General features: G+C 41.6%; 2 protein-coding genes across 2 annotated transcripts in view; one reads left to right on the forward strand and one right to left on the reverse strand.

Annotated features, from left to right (window-relative positions):
• TIMP4 (TIMP metallopeptidase inhibitor 4) overlaps positions 1-2,418 on the reverse strand; it is a 28,554-nt gene extending 26,136 nt beyond the window's left edge. Inside the window, exon 1 of the mRNA XM_069736778.1 lies at positions 2,148-2,418. Coding sequence (XP_069592879.1) covers positions 2,148-2,271 — 124 coding nt within the window. The 5' untranslated portion in view covers positions 2,272-2,418. The remainder of the gene's footprint in view (positions 1-2,147) is intronic.
• Positions 1-20,457, forward strand: part of SYN2 (synapsin II) — a 309,739-nt gene that overhangs the window by 202,101 nt on the left and 87,181 nt on the right. Inside the window, exons 6-9 of the mRNA XM_069736779.1 lie at positions 14,853-14,915; positions 16,218-16,360; positions 17,831-17,905; positions 19,541-19,643. Of these exons, the coding sequence (XP_069592880.1) occupies positions 14,853-14,915; positions 16,218-16,360; positions 17,831-17,905; positions 19,541-19,643 (384 nt within the window). The remainder of the gene's footprint in view (positions 1-14,852; positions 14,916-16,217; positions 16,361-17,830; positions 17,906-19,540; positions 19,644-20,457) is intronic.

A 20,457-nucleotide genomic window follows, 5' to 3' on the forward strand; every position in this document is an offset into this window, starting at 1 on the left:
TGGGTGGTGTCTTACCCAGTTTCCCCTAGTAAAATAGCCCAAAATTAGGACTTTCTGGTCATTTTGTAAAAATTGGTATTTATCAAGCATTATTCCTTAATTTTTTATTTTTGAACACTTTGGTCTCTTTGGAAATCTAGATGCATAAAAGTCACCAACGCTCTGCTTTCTCCAACACTGCAAAATCGAAACCTCTGGAGTTATCAAGACAAAAACTGCACTAGGATAGTCATGGCATGGGTTTCTATGGATGAGCAGATGCATGCAGCCGTAATTCAAAGTTTTACGGTATATACGTAGTGTGGTGTAAAGCAGTGCTCTGTGCATTGACGTATCATACTTTTCTATCAGGCATCTAATGGACAAACCTGGGTTTGGCAACTGCCAGGAAAACTTTACTTTGTGCAACTGTAAAGTTGTTTTTTTTTTTTTTTTTGTTTTTTTTTTTTAGAGGCTAGTCTAGGCCTTTAAGTAGTGATGAGCGAATATACTCGTTACTCGTGATTTCCTGAGCACGCTTGGGTGTCCGAGTATTTTTTAGTGCTCAGACATTTAGTCATCACCTCAGCTGAATGATTTACATTTACAGCTTTTAGCCAGCATAAGTACATGTGGAGGTTGCCTGGTTGCTAGGGAATCCCCACATGTAATCAAGTTGGCTAGTACCTGTAAATCTTTCAGCTGCAGCAAAAAAACGAAATCTCCGAGCACTAAAAAATACTCGGACACCCGAGCATGCTTGGGAAATCTCATGTAAGGAGTATATTCGCTCATCACTACCCCTAAGCTCCAGTGAAGAGAAATCTTAACGCTTCAGCATGCAAGACATTTTGGACAACTGTAGCTCCCAACTTTGTTGGAACAGTTTGAAAAGGGTCCTCCTCTGTTCCCCTTGACTGTCCAGTGCACAAAGTAAGATCCATAAAGACATGGTTTGGGGTGGAAGAACATGACTGGTCATGCAGAGCACAAATCTTAAACCCATCCATCACCTTTGGGATGAACTAGAATGGAGATTACATGCCAGGACCTTTCATCCACCATCAGTATCTATCCCCACAAATCAGAAAATATTCCCACATTCCAATTTTCCCAGAAGAATGGGAGATGTTTTAGCTGCAAACTCCATTTTAAATCCTATAGATTTAGAATTTAATACCATATTATATCATGTAGGTGTAGTGTGGAGGCATCATCATCCCTTTCTCCATATAGTCCATCGGCACTACACCATTGAGTAACATTGGTCCGAGCGCTATCCGCCAAAAATCATATCACTTGTCTGATATCTATGCTCTTGGGAAGCCCTTAATTTGAGATTTAACACAGAAAATAAGAATGTCTCTCACATAACATAAGTACTAACATTTTACAGATATCCATATTAGTATACAAAGCACATCATGCGTTTCCACTTACTTATATCCAGGCAGCCATTGTATCAAGAACAGATCCAGAAAACAAACCCAAAAAAAAGTCAGTGTAAGTAATGATCTTTCGTGCTAGGAGTCTGGCCCACAAAGATATTCTCTTGGCGTCTTTTTGGAGCCGTTAATCTGTATGCACCAAGTGCCGTCTGCACTATAGAGATGCTAATTGTGAGGTTCTTCGGAGAGGCATGTTGTACATCTACTGCGCGCATGGGATGAGAGCTAAGCAGCCAGAGTATGACTCCATGAATTAAATGGACTTTACATTTTCTCCTGTGTCCGACCCCAGGGGTATAAGAGTGAAGACCAATCTTATTTCACCTGATCTGTGCCACAAGACGCAATGGGACATTTTGTAAGACATATGGACAGTGGATATTCACAGGAATACAGATGCCCAAAATGTGATCACCGGAGTGTAAATGATAAATGCTGAGCTTAGCAATTTGTGCCCTACGTTTAGCACCGATATCTCGAAATGCAAGTGGTGGCATTGCAGCTGGATACATTTAATTAAAGGTTGCCTTCTGCTGCAAATTGCTTTCCGACCTGGGATATGCAGACTCATTTTAATACAATTTACCCACAGATTGATTTTTGCATAATTTATCACAACCGATGCAGCCCCGAAAAGTTTAGATCAAGTTTAAAATAGAAGAGAATCCAAAAAAGGTCTTCTATGCCATGTACAAGAGATGTAAACATAAAATGACTCACCAAACTTGGAACTGCAGAATTGCTGCTGGGGGTGAGAGTTGGCGCAGGAGCATGCCTCTGTCAGTTCCTTAAGGGTTAAGAAGAACAGGGTGCAACAGAGCAACGCGTGTATGAAAGGATTCATGCCGAGTCTACAACGTGCACCTCCAGCCAAGAAAGGGATTCTTTTCAGAAGCTTCAAGGAGCCGTATATGTCTTCCTTCTGACAAGCGTGGAAATTTCTTCAAGCTCTTGCAAATCTGATGTCCTATTACCATGGCATGAAAGCTTCTTATTTATGGATGAAGAACACTGGCCCCTCCTTCTAAACACAAGAAAACACCAATCACAGGAGCAAAAATCAAGCGTGGCTGTCTGCTGGTACTGACAAGTTGCCATTGCCTCATTGCTGTCAGTCTGACGACCTGCACAATGTCCTACACCGAGGTGAACATGACCCTTAGTCTGTCCGTGCACCTAGCACCCTTGCATGTGGACAGTCAATCCAAATTATTCTACCCCTTTGCAAATGAGTTTTATCAGCAATACTTTACAAACTTTCTGCTGTTTGCAATAAGGAAAGTGTAAAATGTTCATCACAACTTATATGTCAGGTGAAGTTGGAGGATATTGATTCTCAGGACCTGATCCAATGGTCAGTACGGTAACATGAGGCCACAGGATGGGAGCCCTGAGAAGCAGGTCCAAACTTCTGGCATCACCGGCTCTTTCGATTAGCCAGCTTGGTGTGATGTCCAGTGTGCGTCATACTTCAGTGATGACTTCGCACCAAGCTAGCTAACCAGAAGAGCCATGGATGCCGTTAAAGGGGTCCAAAATGAAAAGTCTGCAGTCACCGACTGCAGACTTTCCAATCCTCCCTGCGACTACTGCACTGTGTGCTGCAAGGATTAGCCGGTTTCCGAGCCTGGAATGGCAGTGATGTGTGCAATATGTATACTCCAGGGCAGAAACTGTCAAGTGGGCATGGCCTCTCTCCATACAAGTGTATAAAGCAAGTGCGAAGCTTCCAGTGGGTGCGTCTGTCTAGATGGGAAAAGGCCATGTAGTGGTCACAACTGTCTATTACACTTGTATGGATCGAGGCCATGCCCACTAGACGGCTTCTGCCCAGGAGTATGCACACTGCGGCACAGACAGCGGTGAATCCTTGCAGTGCATAGTGCGTGTGCTGGGGGGCGGGGAAGTCAAAAGTCTACAGTCACACAGAACGACTGCAGACTTCATTTTAGACCAGACAACGCCTTTCAGTTGAAGGATCTTGGGTTTTAGAGATTACCGACCTTGGCTCTTGGACTGGGTCAACCAATTCAGTTAGCACCAACTCTTAGCAAGAGGTTTCTTCATTATTTACTTTCGAGTACTATTTTTACTGACTTCTGCAGTCTCAGAATTTCAACATCTTGATGACAGGCATCTTAGAGCACTTTTGGCTGTTATGACCTGTTGCAAACATGATACATAGCCAGAACTTCTGGCAATGTTCCTGAAGAATCTTGGTTTTAACCTTCTTGCTCTTTTGGGTCATTAGAGGTGTCCATCTTGATGTTCAGTCATGGAGACCTTCAGCATTTAGTATGTGCCTTGCAATGCAATCTAAAACCTTGCTACCACCAGGTGCTGCTGTAGGTCTTGCAGTCACTTGAAGGTTTTTGACCAGTTGCCTGGTGGAATCTCCCTTTGCCACCTCCAGTTAGTGCAATCACTGCTCCAATAAGTCTGAACTTGCAATCTATGCTTCCAGCTGTATCTGTAGGATCATTCAATGCCTTTGCTCTATTTTTATATACTTTTCCTTATTTGTGCAAGTGTCTAATCTTTTTGGACCATACTTGATGTAGCTATACATTACAAGCACGCCTAATGCAACTGATGAAGTCATTGATTAGTTTCATCAGGTGCTTGAGACAACACCCAATTGGCTAATGAGAGATTCTACTCAAGGGGTTGAATAATTGTGATTTTGCAGTGGTCAGCAAAAGTGGCATCTTGTGCTGGATTTCGAGAAATTACTTGTTCCATTAGCTGTGTTGAGCTATTTATATTGTTCTGGTTTGGTTTGTTGCAAACGGCTAAAAGTTTGTAAACTTCTAAAGAACCCAATTTGCATTCATTTTGATTGCAACTTTACCTGATTGCTAAGTGTCTGTAGATGAAGATGACTTCTGTTGACAATTCATTTATCTGAAGATTGGTTCCCACAACTGATATAGTATTGGGGAATACGTCACCCCCGGGACATATATGACCCATTAATATGGGCATACAGGTAATTAGAAGTGTTACAATAGTCCTACCCGTATGCCTCGTTAATAGTCTTGTTGCTGAGAAATGTTATATTCTGTCTTTATACTAATGATTTCTTCCAGGCTCCAGGGCATGTGGTAAATAAAAGAAAAATAGAAATCCTGACTCCCTGTCCTCATAATACTACCCCCCTCCCATATATGTCAGTTACAACCCCAGAATGCTACGCTTGTGCCCTGCATTCTCAGAAATTCATACCTCATCCTCCCTTCTGAGGGTGCTGCATTCAGGAATCTTCTGCACGTTTTTTGTAGCCTCCGGTGTGCGCACCCATAAGGTTCACTCCCCACTTCCTCCCTGCGTAGGCATTGCTAGGAACCATGTGCATATAGCAATGACTATGCAGGGAGGAAGTGGGGAGGGCACCTTATCAGTACGCACACCCGAAGTCCCTTGAGTAGAAGTCGCCGGCACAGAAGATCCATGAATGCAGCAGCCATAGAAGAGGATGAGGTATGTATTCCTGTGGAAGTGCAGGTGTAAAATTCCAGGGCCATAATTGGCACTGATGGGAGAGGTAGTATTGTAATGAGGACAGGAGGCATGGAGTTTTTCCACAGCCACCGCATGCCCGAAGCCTAGAAGAAATCATTAACATAAAGACAGAATATAACACTTCTCAGCAACAAGACCATTATTATGAGGCATACAGGTAGGACTAGTGTAAGATTTCTAATACCTGTATGCCCATATTAATAGGTCATATACATCCCAGGAGGGGGGAATGACATTCCCTTAGTTGACCAAGAATGTCCAACAAGTAAAATCTATAATTTTGACTTAAATTGGAATTATACCATGAGAAAACAGTTCTGAAAATTTGGTGTTCTTAGATAATTGATCCTAAAGTAGCTTCAGAGGTCAAAGAAATTGGACTAGTCTTGATTTTATATGTCCAATTGTGTCCTTTAAGATGGGATTGTAAGAGGCCCTGTGCACAGTAGTTAGCTGTTGGACATTTGATGGTTTGGCCAATCATCCAGCAGTTATCGCTCCAATTCCCCTGCCAAGCACACGTGTGCACTCTACTACTAAAGAGTCCCCACCAGACTCCCCTGCCAATGGGGAGAGGACATGCCAGATCCAGATCCTTATCTCATTTGTTGGGGGGGGAGCTCCCATGTACACTAGACTGTCGGCCAAGACTAACGAATTTGATGGGTTCTACAGTCTAGTGTCCTTTAATCCACTCTGACGCCACCAGCATAAATTTGGCATGCACGGTTGCTTTGCTGGGATATATATATATATATATATATATATACATATATATACATACATACATGCATTGTGGCTTCTGTTTTAACAAACCTGCAAGCTGTTCCAGATATTGTAAGTAGTTTTATAGGTTTCCATTGATTACAGTGCTGCGGTGGCATTTTGAACATAAATATGATCCTATCTTATGCACATTTGTTAGCATACAGGATGACAGATTGCCCATACACCATTGATGTCTTGCCGGAATCCTTGATTGTCTGACAGCTACTGTATGTTGCCAAACTGACCCCTATACATGAAAGCTTGGCCAAGTGTGCATGTGTCCACATAAGGCTACTTTCACATTAGCGTAATTTTCAATACGTCTTTTAGGGGAAAAAAAAAAAAAACATATCCTGCAAAGTTGTCTGCAGGATGCGTTTTTTCCCCATAGACTAACATTAGCGATGCATTGACACACGTCGCAACAGTCGTGCGGACTGCCGGCAGCAAAAAAAGTTACATGTAATGTTTTTTTGCTGCGCTGTGTCCACCATTTCCGACCACGCATGCGCAGCCGGAACTCCGCCCCCCGCACCTCACAATGGGGCAGCAGATGCGCTGGAAAAATGCATCCGCTGCCCCGGTTGTGCGGCGCTTTCACCGCTTGTGTCTGCACCGCATCATCGCATAGCGACGTGCAGTGCATGACGCAAGTGTGAAAGTAGCCTTAGGGAGAGGGGAGAAGGTCTCTGCCAGACCACAGGTAGAGGCTGACAAGGAGAGCACAGTATAGAGAGTAGCCTGCTTGTAGAGGTACTTCAACTTTTTTGTTCCAAATCTTTTTTTAAAAGGCAATGTATCATTAGGAAGTTATCCATTGCTTAAATCATTTTGGTGTTAATTGTATTTTTTTGTTAATTTTTTTTTTTCTCAACAACTTCTAAACTCAAGCCTGCTGTTCTTTTCAGAAGACTTCAACAGTCTCATTATCATCACAGGCAGGATTACAATGACAGGAAGGTGATAATAGGATCCTGTGATGCTAGTTGTAACCCAGGGCCAGGCCGTGAATCTGCGCAGTCACACGTTCCAGGTCAATACCAGAAGATCACGTAGTAAACCAAGAGAAATTATGAAGTCGTAAGTCAGGTCACAATTACAGGGTCAGAATACCAGAGAAATAGCAGATAAGCAAATCAGCAATAACAAACGGGTAGTCTGAACACGGTCTACAGGTCAGCAGCATAATATCAAATGCAAAGGGGCAATGACAAGCAGGTAGTATGAACACAGTCCAACGGTGAGGAGCAGAAGATCAGCACTTACCGCACAGGGTACAGCCAAACACACCAGAGAGCACAAGCTTTTGACTGGCAGTGATCTAGGCCAGACAGCTCTCCTAAATAGCAGGGCAATTACCAAGAACATGGAGCACCTGTGGAAATCTCTGCACCTTCCAGTCAGATAGGTAAACCGACAGCTCAGCACGCCCCAGCACAGGATAGGATGACAGAGCTGTCCAAGACACTCTGAGCAGAGGAATCATGACAGATCCACTGTTCACTATAGGCGATGTCACATCTTACCTCTTCCCAATTACCTTTGCACACGCTCATATAACGCTTCAATTCGAGAGATAGGGTCGAAGTGAAAATTGCAAGATTTCTAATTTTTTTTAAAATCCAGATTGCAATGTGTAAAGAACAAAACAAAGCATTACTAAAAATGTAATAAAATGCATTTAACATAGACATTTTAGTTAAAGTAGGTTATTTTCTGATAACATATTTCCTTTAAGAAACAGAGAATAATGATATGTTAATAGACACAGACTGGCAGAGGACACTGTACAGAAATAATCCAACCGGTTTTACAGGATACATCACACATCGTATCCTCACATTCGCACACACTTCACTTCTGATGGACATTGTTAGTTCTGGTTTTTTTTTTTACCCAAGCTCATCACTTTCTTCACCTCCTAATTAACAATAAACGTCAAAACTAAGTGCCACCTTAAAATAATTTATGTTTATTTTCTTAGAAATAATCTGTACATGCGTTTCTGGCAGCAGAATTACTGTAAGGTTGTGGAGAGAGCCGGGTGATGTAAATTATTACTCCTAGGTGTTATAATGAAACTTTTTACTCCCGATGACAAATTTAGCCCCAGGGAAAGACTTAGGCTACTTTCACACCAGCGTCGGAATCTGCCCGTCGCAATGCGTCGGGCCAAGATTCCGACGCTAGCGTTTGATGCGCCGCACAATGGGTGCAGCGGATGCATTTCTCCGGCGCATCCACTGCCCCATTGTGAGGTGCGGGGAGGTGGGGGCGGAGTTCCGGCCGCGCATGCGCGGTCGGAAAAAGCGGTCCGTCGGCAGCAAAAAACGTTACCTTTAACGTTTTTGCTCCTGCCGGTCCGCCACAACACGGCGCAACCGTCGCACGACGGTTGCTACGTGTGGCAATGCGTCGCAATGCGTCGCTAATGTTAATCTATGGGGCAAAAACGCATCCTGCAAACAACTTTGCAGGATGCGTTTTTTCCCATAAACGACGCATTGCGACATATTGCAAAAAACGCCAGTGTGAAAGTAGCCTTAGGTGATTGTTTAGTTTGGAGCGGTCTCGTCAGTCTCTCTTGTTTCCTATGTGGTTTATTTTCCCTTGATGGCTGGGGTTTCGGGATAATTGGTCAGTCGCAGTAGTCCTGTACGGAGGTAGACAAAGTCCCCACTGACGTAGGGTGGAAGAACTCCTTAATCCGGCATCCTGTAGACCATGATATAGTCCTGCAGAAGGACAGTAAGGATCCATAGAAATCTATGGACATTACGTTATGACTCTGTGGGACAAATACGCTTGTGTTTATGAGCATGATGTATTGTGGGAGCACAAATCAAACACACAGTCATGCAACCACCATAATCCGTGGTATTACTCTGGGTCAGACCAAAGACCTTAGGCCAGACTTTATCGACATTTTTTTTTTTGCCTAATTAACCCCTCAGCCCAGAAGCCTGTTTTCACCTTCCTGACCAGGCCCATTTTTACAATTCTGACAAGTGTCACTTTCTGAGGTAATAATTTTAGAACGCTTCAATGCATCGATCCCACTGATTCTGAGATTGTTTGCTTGCGACACATTGTACTTCATGTTAGGCCAGCGTCACACTCAGCGTAAGACAATACGGTCCGAATATTACGGCCGTAATACGCTGAAAAGTCCCCAAAATAGTGGTCCGTAGCTCCTCCGTAGGCAGGGTGTTTCAGCGTTTTTTGCGCATGGCATCCTCCGTATGTAATCCGTATGGCATCTGTACTGCGTGTTTTTCTCTCAGGCTTGCAAAACCGACATACGGCTATACAAGGGATCCATGTGTAAAAAAAAACAAAAAAACATATATACTGTATATATATATACATATATGTATATATATTATTACTTCATACAGCGCTAGATAGCTTTAAAGCCGGTAATTCAATTGCCAGCTTTTGCGATCTCCTTCCTAAAACCCGACATGATATGAGACATGGTTTACATACAGTAAACCATCTCATATCTTCATTTTTTTTGCATATTCCACACTACTAATGTTAGTAGTGTGTATATGCAAAATTTGGCCGTTCTAGCTATTAAAATAAAGGGTTGGTCAATGACCTATATTTACCTTCATTTGCGGTGAGGCGCCCTCTGCTGGTTGTTCCTGGAGCGTGGGAACTTTCCTAGAAAGCTCCCAGGCTCGAGTTCATATGAGGACAACCAGCAGAGGGCGCCTCACCGCAAATGAAGGTAAATATAGGTCATTGACCTACTTTACCTTCATTCTCCGGGGTTTTGCAGGCAGGAGCAGCGCTGCATTAGCAGAGCTCCTGGCTGCAAAATGTTTTAACCCCTTCAGATGGATTTACATCGTGGGACCTTACAGATCTTCGGAAGGTATGTATTTTGTTGGTTTATTATTTTTTCTTTGTTACAGAGCGAGGGTCTTCAGAAGGATTGAGCGTAGAATAAATTATTACAACAACCTTTGTTTTTATTTCAATAAAATATTTTTTAATAATGTGTGTGTTTTTTTTAACCCTTTACTAGTATTGGATTAATAATGGATAGGTGTCATAATTGACGCCTCTCCATTATTAATTTGGCTTAATGTCACCTTACAATAGCAAGGTGGCATTAACCCTTCATTACCCCATATCCCACCGCTACACGGGAGTGGGAAGAGAGTGGCCAAGTGCCAGAATAGGCGCATCTTCCAGATGTGCCTTTTCTTGGGTGGCTGGGGGCAGGTGTTTTTAGCCAGGGAGGGGGGGGGGGGGGCAATAACCATGGACCCTCTCCAGGCTATTAATATCTGCCCTCAGTCACTGGCTTTACTACTCTGGCAGAGAAAATTGCGCGGGAGCCCACGCCAATTTTTTCCGCCATTTAACCCTTTATTTTAATAGCTAGAACGGCCAAATTTTGCATATACACACTACTAACATTAGTAGTGTGGAATATGCAAAAAAAATGGGGATATCAGATTGTTTACTGTATGTAAACCATATCTCATATCATGTCGGGTTTAGGAAGGAGAATTACCGGCTTTAAAGCTATCTAGCGCTGTATGAAGTAATAATATATATACATATGTGTCTCACTGACATATATATATATATATACCTATTCTATGTGTCCACATTTATTCTACCTATTCTATTGTAAGCTGTCCGTGTGATTTTTCTGTACACCGCACTGAATTGCCGGCTTTTCTCTCTAACACCGCTGCGTATTTCTGCTGGTCCGTGTGTAATCCGTATTTTTCACGCTTCCATAGACTTTCATTGGCGTTTTTTTGCGCAATACGGTGACAAACGCAGCATGCTGCGATTTTGTACGGCCGTAGAAAGCCGTATAATACTGATCAGTAAAATACGGCAGATAGGAGCAGGGGCATAGAGAATAATTGGGACGTTTGTTAGGCGTGTTTTACGGACGTATTTTATGCGCTCATACGTCCGTAAAACTCGCTAGTGTGACGCCGGCCTAAGAGTGGAAACCCCCAACAAATTACACCATTTTGGAAACTAGACCCCTTAGGGAATGCATCTAGATGTGTGTTGAACCCACAGGTGCTTCACAGAAGTTTATAAGGTTAAGCCATGAAAATTTAAAAAAATCAAATTTTTTCCCCAAAAATCTTTTTTAAGCTCCAAATTGTTTATTTTCACAAGAGTAACAGGAGAAAATGGACCCCAACTTCCAACTCCTGAGTTCACCGATACCCCATATATGGTCGAAAACTACTTTTGAGCCACACTACAAAGCTCAGAAGGGAAGAGGCGCCTTATAACAGTGCAGGTTTTGCTGCAGTGGATGAGGGTGCCATGTCACATTGGCAGAGCCCCTGAGGTGCCAAAACAGCAGAATCCCCCATAAGTGACCCCATTTTACAAACTAAACCTCTCAATGAATTCATCTAGGGGTGCAGTGATTATATTGACACCACAGGTGTGTCAAAGAATTTTATACCATTTGGCAGTGAGGAAAGAATAATTTACATTGTTACCGCCAAAATTGTGTTAGCCCCAAATTTTACATTTTCATAATGGGAAAAAGGTAAAAATGGCTCCAAAATTTGTCCCAAAATTTCTGCTGAAGGTAGAAATACCCCATATGTGGCTGTACAGTACTGCTTAGCCATATGGAGTGACTCGGGAAGGACATAGCGCTATTTGCAATTAAGGAATTGCTTTTTGTTTGTTTGTTTTTTATACCGTTCTGTGTGTAGTAAAATCGGTAAGACTGCTTTATTCTTTGGGTCAGTACAATTACAGCGATACCCAATTTATATATTTTTTTTATGTTTTGGCGCTTTTACACAATAAAAACTATTTTATAAAAAAAAATAATAATTTTTTCATCGCTTTATTCTGAGAGCTATAATTTATTTTTATGACGATGGAGCCGTATAGCAGCATGTTTTTTTGCGGGACAAGATGACGTTTTCAGCGGTAGCATTTTTGCTTACATTCATCTTTTTATCGCATTTTATTGCACTTTTAATTCGGCAGTATGATGATAAAGCATTGTTTTTCTTGCCTCGTTTTTTATTTTTTTACGGTGTTCACTGAAGGGGTTAACTGGTGGGACAGTTTTATAGAGCGGGTCGTTACAGACCCGGTGATAGCAAATATTTCTACTTTTATTGCTTTTTTATTTACAGAAATAAGTGTATTTATTGGAAAAAATATTTGTTTATTTTTTTTTCTTTTTGGGAGGATTTAAAAAAAAAAAAATTTTTTACGCTTTTTAATATTTTTTTAAACTTTTTTACATTGTCCCATCCTGGGACATCACTATACAGTATCAGATCGCTGATCTGATACTCTGCACTGCAGAGTATCACATCAGCATCTGACAGGTAGAGAAGGATGCATGTCAGCGTCTGCTCTCAGCAGGCGCTCACAAGCCACCTTCCCTTCAGGACCCCTCGGACATCTTGCAGCTGAGGGTCTCCATGGAAACCATCAGGACAACGCGATCGCATCGTGTTGTCTTGATGGAAGCGCGCATGGAGTTCATCTATGCCACTGTCACAACTGACAGTGGCATCAGATTGGTTAAATGCCCGTGACCGGTGCTAGCACGGATTGTGGGCGTTGCTACGGGGTGTCAGCTCTCTCACAGAGCTAACACCCTCACCCAATTGCCGTGGCGCTCAGTGTGAGGTTGCGCGATCGGTGCGCCGTACTTGTACTGCTGTTTGCAGGAAGGGCTTAAATTGGTATTCCCATCTCCAAGATCATATCCCAATATGTAGTAGGTGTAATAATAAAAATATCAGCAAATATCTCCAATTAGAAATGTAGTCTAGTTCTTTGGAGTTGCAATGTCGCTTACCCCATGTGCAGGGCATTGGTATTCATGATTACAACCTTTAACAACTAAATGTCACTATATGAGGGTTGTAACCATGGATACCTAAGCTACTGCAACGCCCTGCACATGGGGTAAGTGATATAGATATTCAGGAGACCTATGCTACATTTCTAATTGGAAATATTTGCTCGTATTATTATTATTACACCTACTACATGTTAGGATAGGATCTTAAAGATGGGAATACCCCTTTAACTATGTAAGGCCGGGATCACACACAGCAAGATACGGCCGAGTCTCACAGGTTAAAACCAAGCTCTGGCACCGGCACTCCAGAGCGGAGCGTGCGGCCGCACAGCAATACATGGAGCTGCACGCTCCGCTCCGGAGTGCCGGTGCCAGAGCTTGTTTATAACCTCCGAGACTCGGCCGTGTCTCGCTGTAGTGTGACTCTGGCCTAAGGGTATGTTCACACTGGGAGTTTTTTCTGCTTTTTTTTTCTGCAGCAAAACCTGATTTCTTGGCAGGAAAGAAGCTGCGGCAAAAAGGCCGTTTTTTTGGTGCAGTTTTGGTGCATTTTTTTGGTGCGGTTTTGGTGCGTTTTTTTTTGGTGCGGTTTTTGTCTCTTTGTCCATGCTAATGTCCATAATTTTTCTTCAGAAAAAACGCTGCAAATAATGATACCTGCATTTTTGCAGCGGGTTTTCAACACCCATTCAAGCCAATAGGTGAAAAACGCTGCAAAAAGAAGTGGCATGCTCTATGTCCAAAAAAAGCAGCAAAGCACAAAATACTGATGACAAAAAAAACAATTTGTGTGCATGAGATTTCTGAAATCTCATAGGCTTTGCTGGTACTGTAAAAAGCAGCTGAAAATGAGCATTAAAAAAACTCAACAAAAACGCCCAGTGTGAACTTACCCTAAGGGTATGTGCACACAGTGCATATTTTGCCGCAGATACGCAGCGGTTTTGACGCTGCGGATTCGCAGCGGTTTCCCATGTGTTTACAGTACCATGTAAGCTTATGGAAAATAAAAACCGCAGTGCACATGCTGCGGAAAAAAACGCGTTGAAACGCCACGGTATACATTCCGCAGCATGTCAATTCTTTGTGCGGATTCTGCAGCGGTTTACACCTGCTCAATAGGAATCCGCATGTGTAAATCCGCAGGTGGAATCCGCAAAAAAAACCGCAGTAAATCCGTGGTAATTCCACAGTGAATCCGCAGGTAATCCGCAGTGCAGTTTACCTGCGGATTTACAAAACAGGTGCGGAAAAATCCGCAGACATCCCACCTACATGTGCACATACCCTTTAAGATGAGTAGTTGGTGAGTTTTTTTGTTGCAGATTTTCTGTAGCATTTCTGCACCTATTAGCTAAATTAGGTTAATTGCTTTTTTTTTCGATTGCATATTTCAGTACCTTTTTTTTATTACATGCGTTTTTATTACATTTTTGTCTCTTGTTGGTCCATCATGTTTTAAATAAAGCTGCTTTGGTTTTTGATACTGCCTCGTGTTTGAAGTTGACTAAACTTTATTGATACAGTCAGGTGCAAATTACATGCGGTTTTTAGTGAATTTCCACACTAAAAATGCATATATTTTTTATCCGTGGATTTTCCTCATTAAATGCAATTTTATGGGGAAAATTGGCCAGTAAAACTCAACTCCGATGGGGGTGGTGCACAGATTGATAAACTGGTCTCGCGACTTCATGAGGAAGGTCCTCATGCACCACCTCAGTCACTGTGAGGTCTGAGTCAGGGGAGGGAACACAGATGGAGGGCTGGTGTACGGCAAGTGCAATGTCCTACGCCAACTTCTTACAGCTCATTTGCTCATGTGCGCCACCATGCTGACCCATTACATTTTTTTTTTCTAGATTTTTAATTTTTTTTTAATAAATGGTTTTAACAGTAGTTCATGACTTTTAAATCCAGGGCTGATCCTCTTGGATTCAGTCAGAAGTGTCAGGAGGACACTACAATCTCTTCCATTAACGTGCTGATCACCTAGGAGGGTTCAAATTCGCCTTTTCAATATATAGTGTATAATGAATTTGATAATATTTTTTTAGTAAAAAAAAATCACTGTTTTTATGCCATCATAAAAGTTAAGATGGCGATACATTTACAAGTAATAGATTATTATTGGAGATTTTTGCTTTTTTTTATGATACCAGTGGATAATGTGAGCCCTGTAATTGAGAGATGGAAATTACAAGTGTTTATAATGTTCATCATATGCATCTCTAATTGTATACATTCGTATTATTTTAAGAACTTTCATTTACGGTAATTTTTGGCTTGTATTTCAGCTTGCAATGCCATCATTTCCAGTTGTAGTGAAGATTGGACATGCACATTCTGGAATGGGAAAGGTAACTATAAATTTTATTTTTTAAGTCAAGGTCAAAAATTGAACTAGCGACAGAGTCACGGTTCAGGCCTAGGGCTCGTTGATGCACGTGGAGAGCTAAGGCTACTTTCACACTAGCGTCGGATTCGGCCTGTCGCATTGCATCGGGCCGAGATTCCGACGCTAGCGTTTGATGCGCCGCACAACGGGTGCAGCGGATGCATTTCTCCGGCGCATCCGCTGCCCCATTGTGAGGTGCGGGGAGGTGGGGGCGGAGTCCCGGCCGTGCATGCGCGGTCGGAGTAAGCGGTCCGTCGGCAGCAAAAAACGTTACATTTAACGTTTTTTGCTCCCGGTGGTCCGCCACAACACGGCGCAACCGTCGCACGACGGTTGCGACGTGTGTCAATACGTCGCAATGCGTTGGTAATGTTACTCTATGGGGCAAAAACGCATCCTGCAAACAACTTTGCAGGATGCGTTTTTTCCCCTAAATGACGCATTGCGACGTATTGAAAACAACGCAAGTGTGAAAGTAGCCTAAGGCTTGTCCGCCCGGTCCAGTCCAACACAGAAGTTGTTTTGGCACAAATTTCTGGACAAGACAATCCGCGGTATAATAGATATGAAAGGTGTCGGACACCACAGAGCATCAAAGCTTGTTACATTTGGGGTTGTGTAGCCGTAGAGCGGTAATAGTGCATAATCCTATCCCTGTCAAAAAGGAGTATTTATTAGAAAGTAATGGCAGTAGGATGCTGTCTGAGAAGAAGGCAAGCCAATGTAAGTAGTTTGGTGCTCAGGGAAATGTTCTGCTGGAAAACTATGGCTCCTGGAATTCATGTGAATGTTACTTTGACAGACATAACCTACCTAAACTTTGTACAGACCAGGTAAACCCCTTCATGGCAGTATTGCTCTCTAATAATAGTGGCTTATTCAGCAAGAAAATGCAGCCTTGCCACCAGGGCTGTGGAGTCAGTCGGTGTCCATTTTGGTGAAGGCAGAGTTGGAGTTGGAATCGGTATAAAATGGATCTACTCCAACTCCTAAAATATATAATAAATTGGGTACAGTAGTACAAAAGAGGATGTGGTGTAAATGTTTTCAGGCGGCCCATCCCATAGACAATAAATGAAGCGGAGATACACAGTGGCCAAGTGTGCAATGGTCCAGGTTGACCTGTAATGTCAATCTTTGGTGGGAAATATTGATGGACATTTTGATCTCATATAATGTTTCTGGTAGTTTTGTTAATTTCTCTAAAGCATTTTTACTGCTGGTCCTTGTGTATAAAGGTTGTAACCGGTGTTTTCTTCTACAGGTGAAGATAGAGAACCACTATGATTTCCAGGATATCGCCAGCGTTGTGGCCTTAACGCAGACCTATGCCACCACCGAGCCCTTCGTAGATTCTAAGTATGACATCAGGATTCAGAAGATAGGAAATAACTACAAAGCATACATGTAAGCCCCCCAATGTCGTACATGATGCTGGATATATGGATTATTTGTCCTATGTATCATTGTAGAAGTAGGATAAGTACACAGCATTTGATTGATCATGTCCTACCCATCATTTGTGTGTAAATACATGGCTCACTCTAATATATTCTCTAAACTGTCCAGTTATAGATCGGTGGTGGTCCTACTGCTGGTACTCTACTGATTGTCACTAAAATGCTCGACTTCTTCTCCAATCATTCTCTAAGGGGCTGCTGGAGAAAGACAAATACAGCACCCCATAGAGAATGAATGGAGCAGCTGTCGAATATGCCCATTGATGCTTTATTCTAATAGGGATAAAAGTATTCGGACCACCCCAGTGATCTAGATATTTTCACCTGTTCTGTAGATAGGAGACAATTGATTCCTGCCAGAATACCCCTTTAATATTATTTAAGGTGAGCCCCTCATTCACAACCTCCATTAATTTGCAGGAATGAAGAACACCTGTCAATGGAGGATCCAACGTGCCCATTCATTATACCGACAGCTTAATGATTTCAGTGGACTTACTGTAATGCTTCATTTCGTGTAATGCTTCATTTCGTCTGTGGTGGTGCTGTAGAGGATTTTAACACCACCCGTAGATAACAGCTGATCTCTGGACAGAAGCAGGGTTCCCTCTTCAGGGGGCATAACTAATAAAAAGGCATTACCTACAGCAGATGACGATGGATAAGCCGACAACCTACATTGAGAACGTGGTGTCACATTGCGATATGGCATTTTGTGATATCCCGTAGTGTCGTATAGTAACAGAGAGTCGCAATTGTTTTCAAAAGGGTTGGATTTTCTCGTTGGTCACAATTCGCACATGACTCCCTTGCTGTGACTTATCGGAGATTTGTTGTCACATGACACATGCCACCGTGTAGCCCCAACCTAAGGGTGCATTTACTGTGGCCGATTCTGAAATCTCAAAGCTCGATTCCCAATAATTGTGTGGGGTAATGAGGCTGCCAATCACCGGACGAACGAGCAGAAGGCTTGTTCTTCATGTGAAATCATTCCTAAGCTTCCTTAAACATCATCGTTCTTGGCAGCACATCACCCTTTGTAAACAGGAGATGTGCTGCCGAGAACAGTGACAGTCTATGCGCACAGAACGATCTGTTACCGATCGTTCTGTGCCCATTAAAAGTGCAGTCAGCCTTCCATTCGACAGTTGTTTACCGCCACAAGTCGGATGGTGTAGACCCGCCATTAATCTAACCAGAACTACATGTTAATTCTGCAAAATGTGACCAAAAGTGGGTACTGGACCTAGAGGGGAAAGACCTTAATTACAATGGGAGTCTGTTTGTGTCATCCTGAAGGGGTTGTCAATCGATCAAAGAATGAATGGTGTGTACAGATTGGGGGCTTTATGCTATAGGTTTATTTAAATTGGTTTCTATAAATTATATTTTATTTTTAATTTTTTTTAACCAGGAGAACCTCCATATCAGGTAATTGGAAGACCAACACTGGGTCTGCAATGTTAGAGCAAGTGGCGATGTCGGATAGGTGAGTAACACTGACATTTCCAACATAGATGGCAGATTTACTTATGAACTATGATTTTGTATATCACTGTCTTCAAGGGAATCTGTCAGCAGTTTTGACCCCTGAAAATTTTATAGTTCTATATGGGCGAGGAGCTAATCAATTTAAACATACCTAGGTTGATGGTTTTTAATAAAGCTATGACCTATTTAGAATATTAGATTTATTTGTCATTTTTATGCACAACCCCAATTCCCAAAAACTTGGGACGCTGTGTAAAATGTAATAAAAACAAAAATCCAATGATTTGGAAATCTCTTACAGCCATATTTTATTCACAACAGAACAGAGATCACAGATCAGAAGGTGAACGTTGGACATTTTTTCATTTCATTTGAAAAAAAGTAACTCATTTAAAAATTGATGGCCGCAGTACATCACAAATATAAAAGTGGGGACAGGGTTAACAGAAGAATGTAAAAGTAAGTGTTACTAATGAAAAACAGCTGGAAAGTCAATTTTCAACTAAGTCACATGACTGTGTATAAAAATAGCATGTTAGAGAGGCAGAGTCTCTCAGAAGCAAAGACAGTCGGAAGTTCACTAATCTATGAACAACTGGGTCTAAAGATTGGGAACCAATTTCAGAAAAATGATACTGAATGTAGAATTGTAGACTTTGAATATCTCACCGTCTACAGTACATAATATCAAAAGATTCAGAGATTCTGGAGAAATCCAAGTGTACAGGGGGGCAAGGCCGACTATCAGTATTGGATGCCCGTGATCTATGGGCCTTCAGGCAGCCCAGCATTAAAACAGGCATGATTGAGTCTTGCAAGTCACTTCATGTGCTCAGGAATATTTTGAGAATCTTTCCAGAAATCTTTGCCATGCAATCCACAAATGCAATTTAGTGCTGTATCAAGCAAAGTAGAAGCCACAGTCCCGAAATGCTGGACCAAAGCACATCTAAAAAAGACTAAGGCAAAATGGCAAACTGTTCTGTGATCAGATGATTCAAAATACGAAATTCCTTATGGAAACCACGAATGGCATGTCCTGTGGAATCAAGAGGATAAGGAACATCTAGCTTATCAGCGCACAGTTCCTACATCTCTGATGGCTGGGGTTGCGCTAGTGCCTATGACATGGGTAGCTTACACAATGTTGAGCATTATATAGAAGGTTTAGAACAACATACGCTCCATCCAGACAATGTCTATTTCAGTGAAGGCCTTGTATATTTAAGCAAGACAATGTCACTGAAAAAGGATTCGGGGGATGAATTGGCATCCTGCAGTCCAGACTTTTCACCAATAGTAAACATTTGGCAAATCCTGCAAAGACCCAACAATTGTAGAGCAACGAGAACCCGCACATCACACAAGAATAGGACAACGTTCTTTTCCCCAAACTCCAGCAATTGTCCTCCTCACCTCCTAGATGTTCCTAGACTGTTGTAAAAAGAAGAAAGGATGCTACACAATGGTAGACATGGCCCTGTCCCAACTTTTTCGGAATTAGGGTTGTATAAATGTAATTATAAATAGTGTAACACATGATGCAGTTACAAGAGGAATGTGTCACAATTTCTTTTCACCAATTTTGGAGCAAACGTATTGATAATTGTCCTCCTGTGCTTTCTATCTGCAGGTATAAGATGTGGGTGGACATGTGTTCAGAAATCTTTGGTGGCTTAGATATCTGCGCTGTGAAGATTGTGCATGGAAAAGATGGAAAAGATTATATAATAGAGGTCAGTATATCATGCAGACTCCAGCATCATCATCGGCTCAACTCCCAATGTTCAGTTCAGCGATATTTTGAATTGAATTTTTGAAATCCGCTAATTGTTTCTATATTTACACAAGCTTGGAAAACACAAACATTTATTCTTGTAGTTTGTCTGTTATCTGTGTGTTTAAATATTTTCTTCTTATTATTAAGTTTTCTTTTTTTGTATAATTTTTATAGATTTTTTATTTTTATTTTTTTGCATTTTTATAGCGAAAAGAGTTACAGTTTTGAATGACCCCAGTCATTTTACTATATAATGTACAGTGAATTGGTGAAAAGTAACATAACTCCCCTTAATTTTAGTTGTTTTTTTTACAGCATTCATTGCGCAATACAAATGATGTGAGAACATAATTTTCCTTGTTAGTGCAGTTACGGCATTGCCAAAATTATAGCGCATTTTTTTAAATTTTAATTGCGTAAAAAATGCAAAACTTTATAACTATTTTATTTTTCCATCGATGGAGTTGTGAGAGAGCTTATTTTTCCTTTTGGAGAGGTGAAATATAGTTGATATCAATACTATTTATTTGTTGTATATGATGTTTTAATCTCCTTTCATTGCAGTTTTAGAGGGAAGTGCTGAAACCGAAAAATGACATTTCCGGCGTTTTGAATTTTTTTCCTTTACACCAATTGCCATATATGTAAAATATTTTAATATATTGGACTTTTATAGATGGGTTATACTAAATATTTTTAGTTTTTTTCCATTTTTATATTTTTGGAGTGGGAAACAAGGGGGGATTGTAGTTAAAACTTTAATTGTTTAA

This window comes from Ranitomeya imitator, chromosome 8, assembly GCF_032444005.1.
Source record: "Ranitomeya imitator isolate aRanImi1 chromosome 8, aRanImi1.pri, whole genome shotgun sequence".
NCBI classification, from domain to species: domain Eukaryota; kingdom Metazoa; phylum Chordata; class Amphibia; order Anura; family Dendrobatidae; genus Ranitomeya; species Ranitomeya imitator.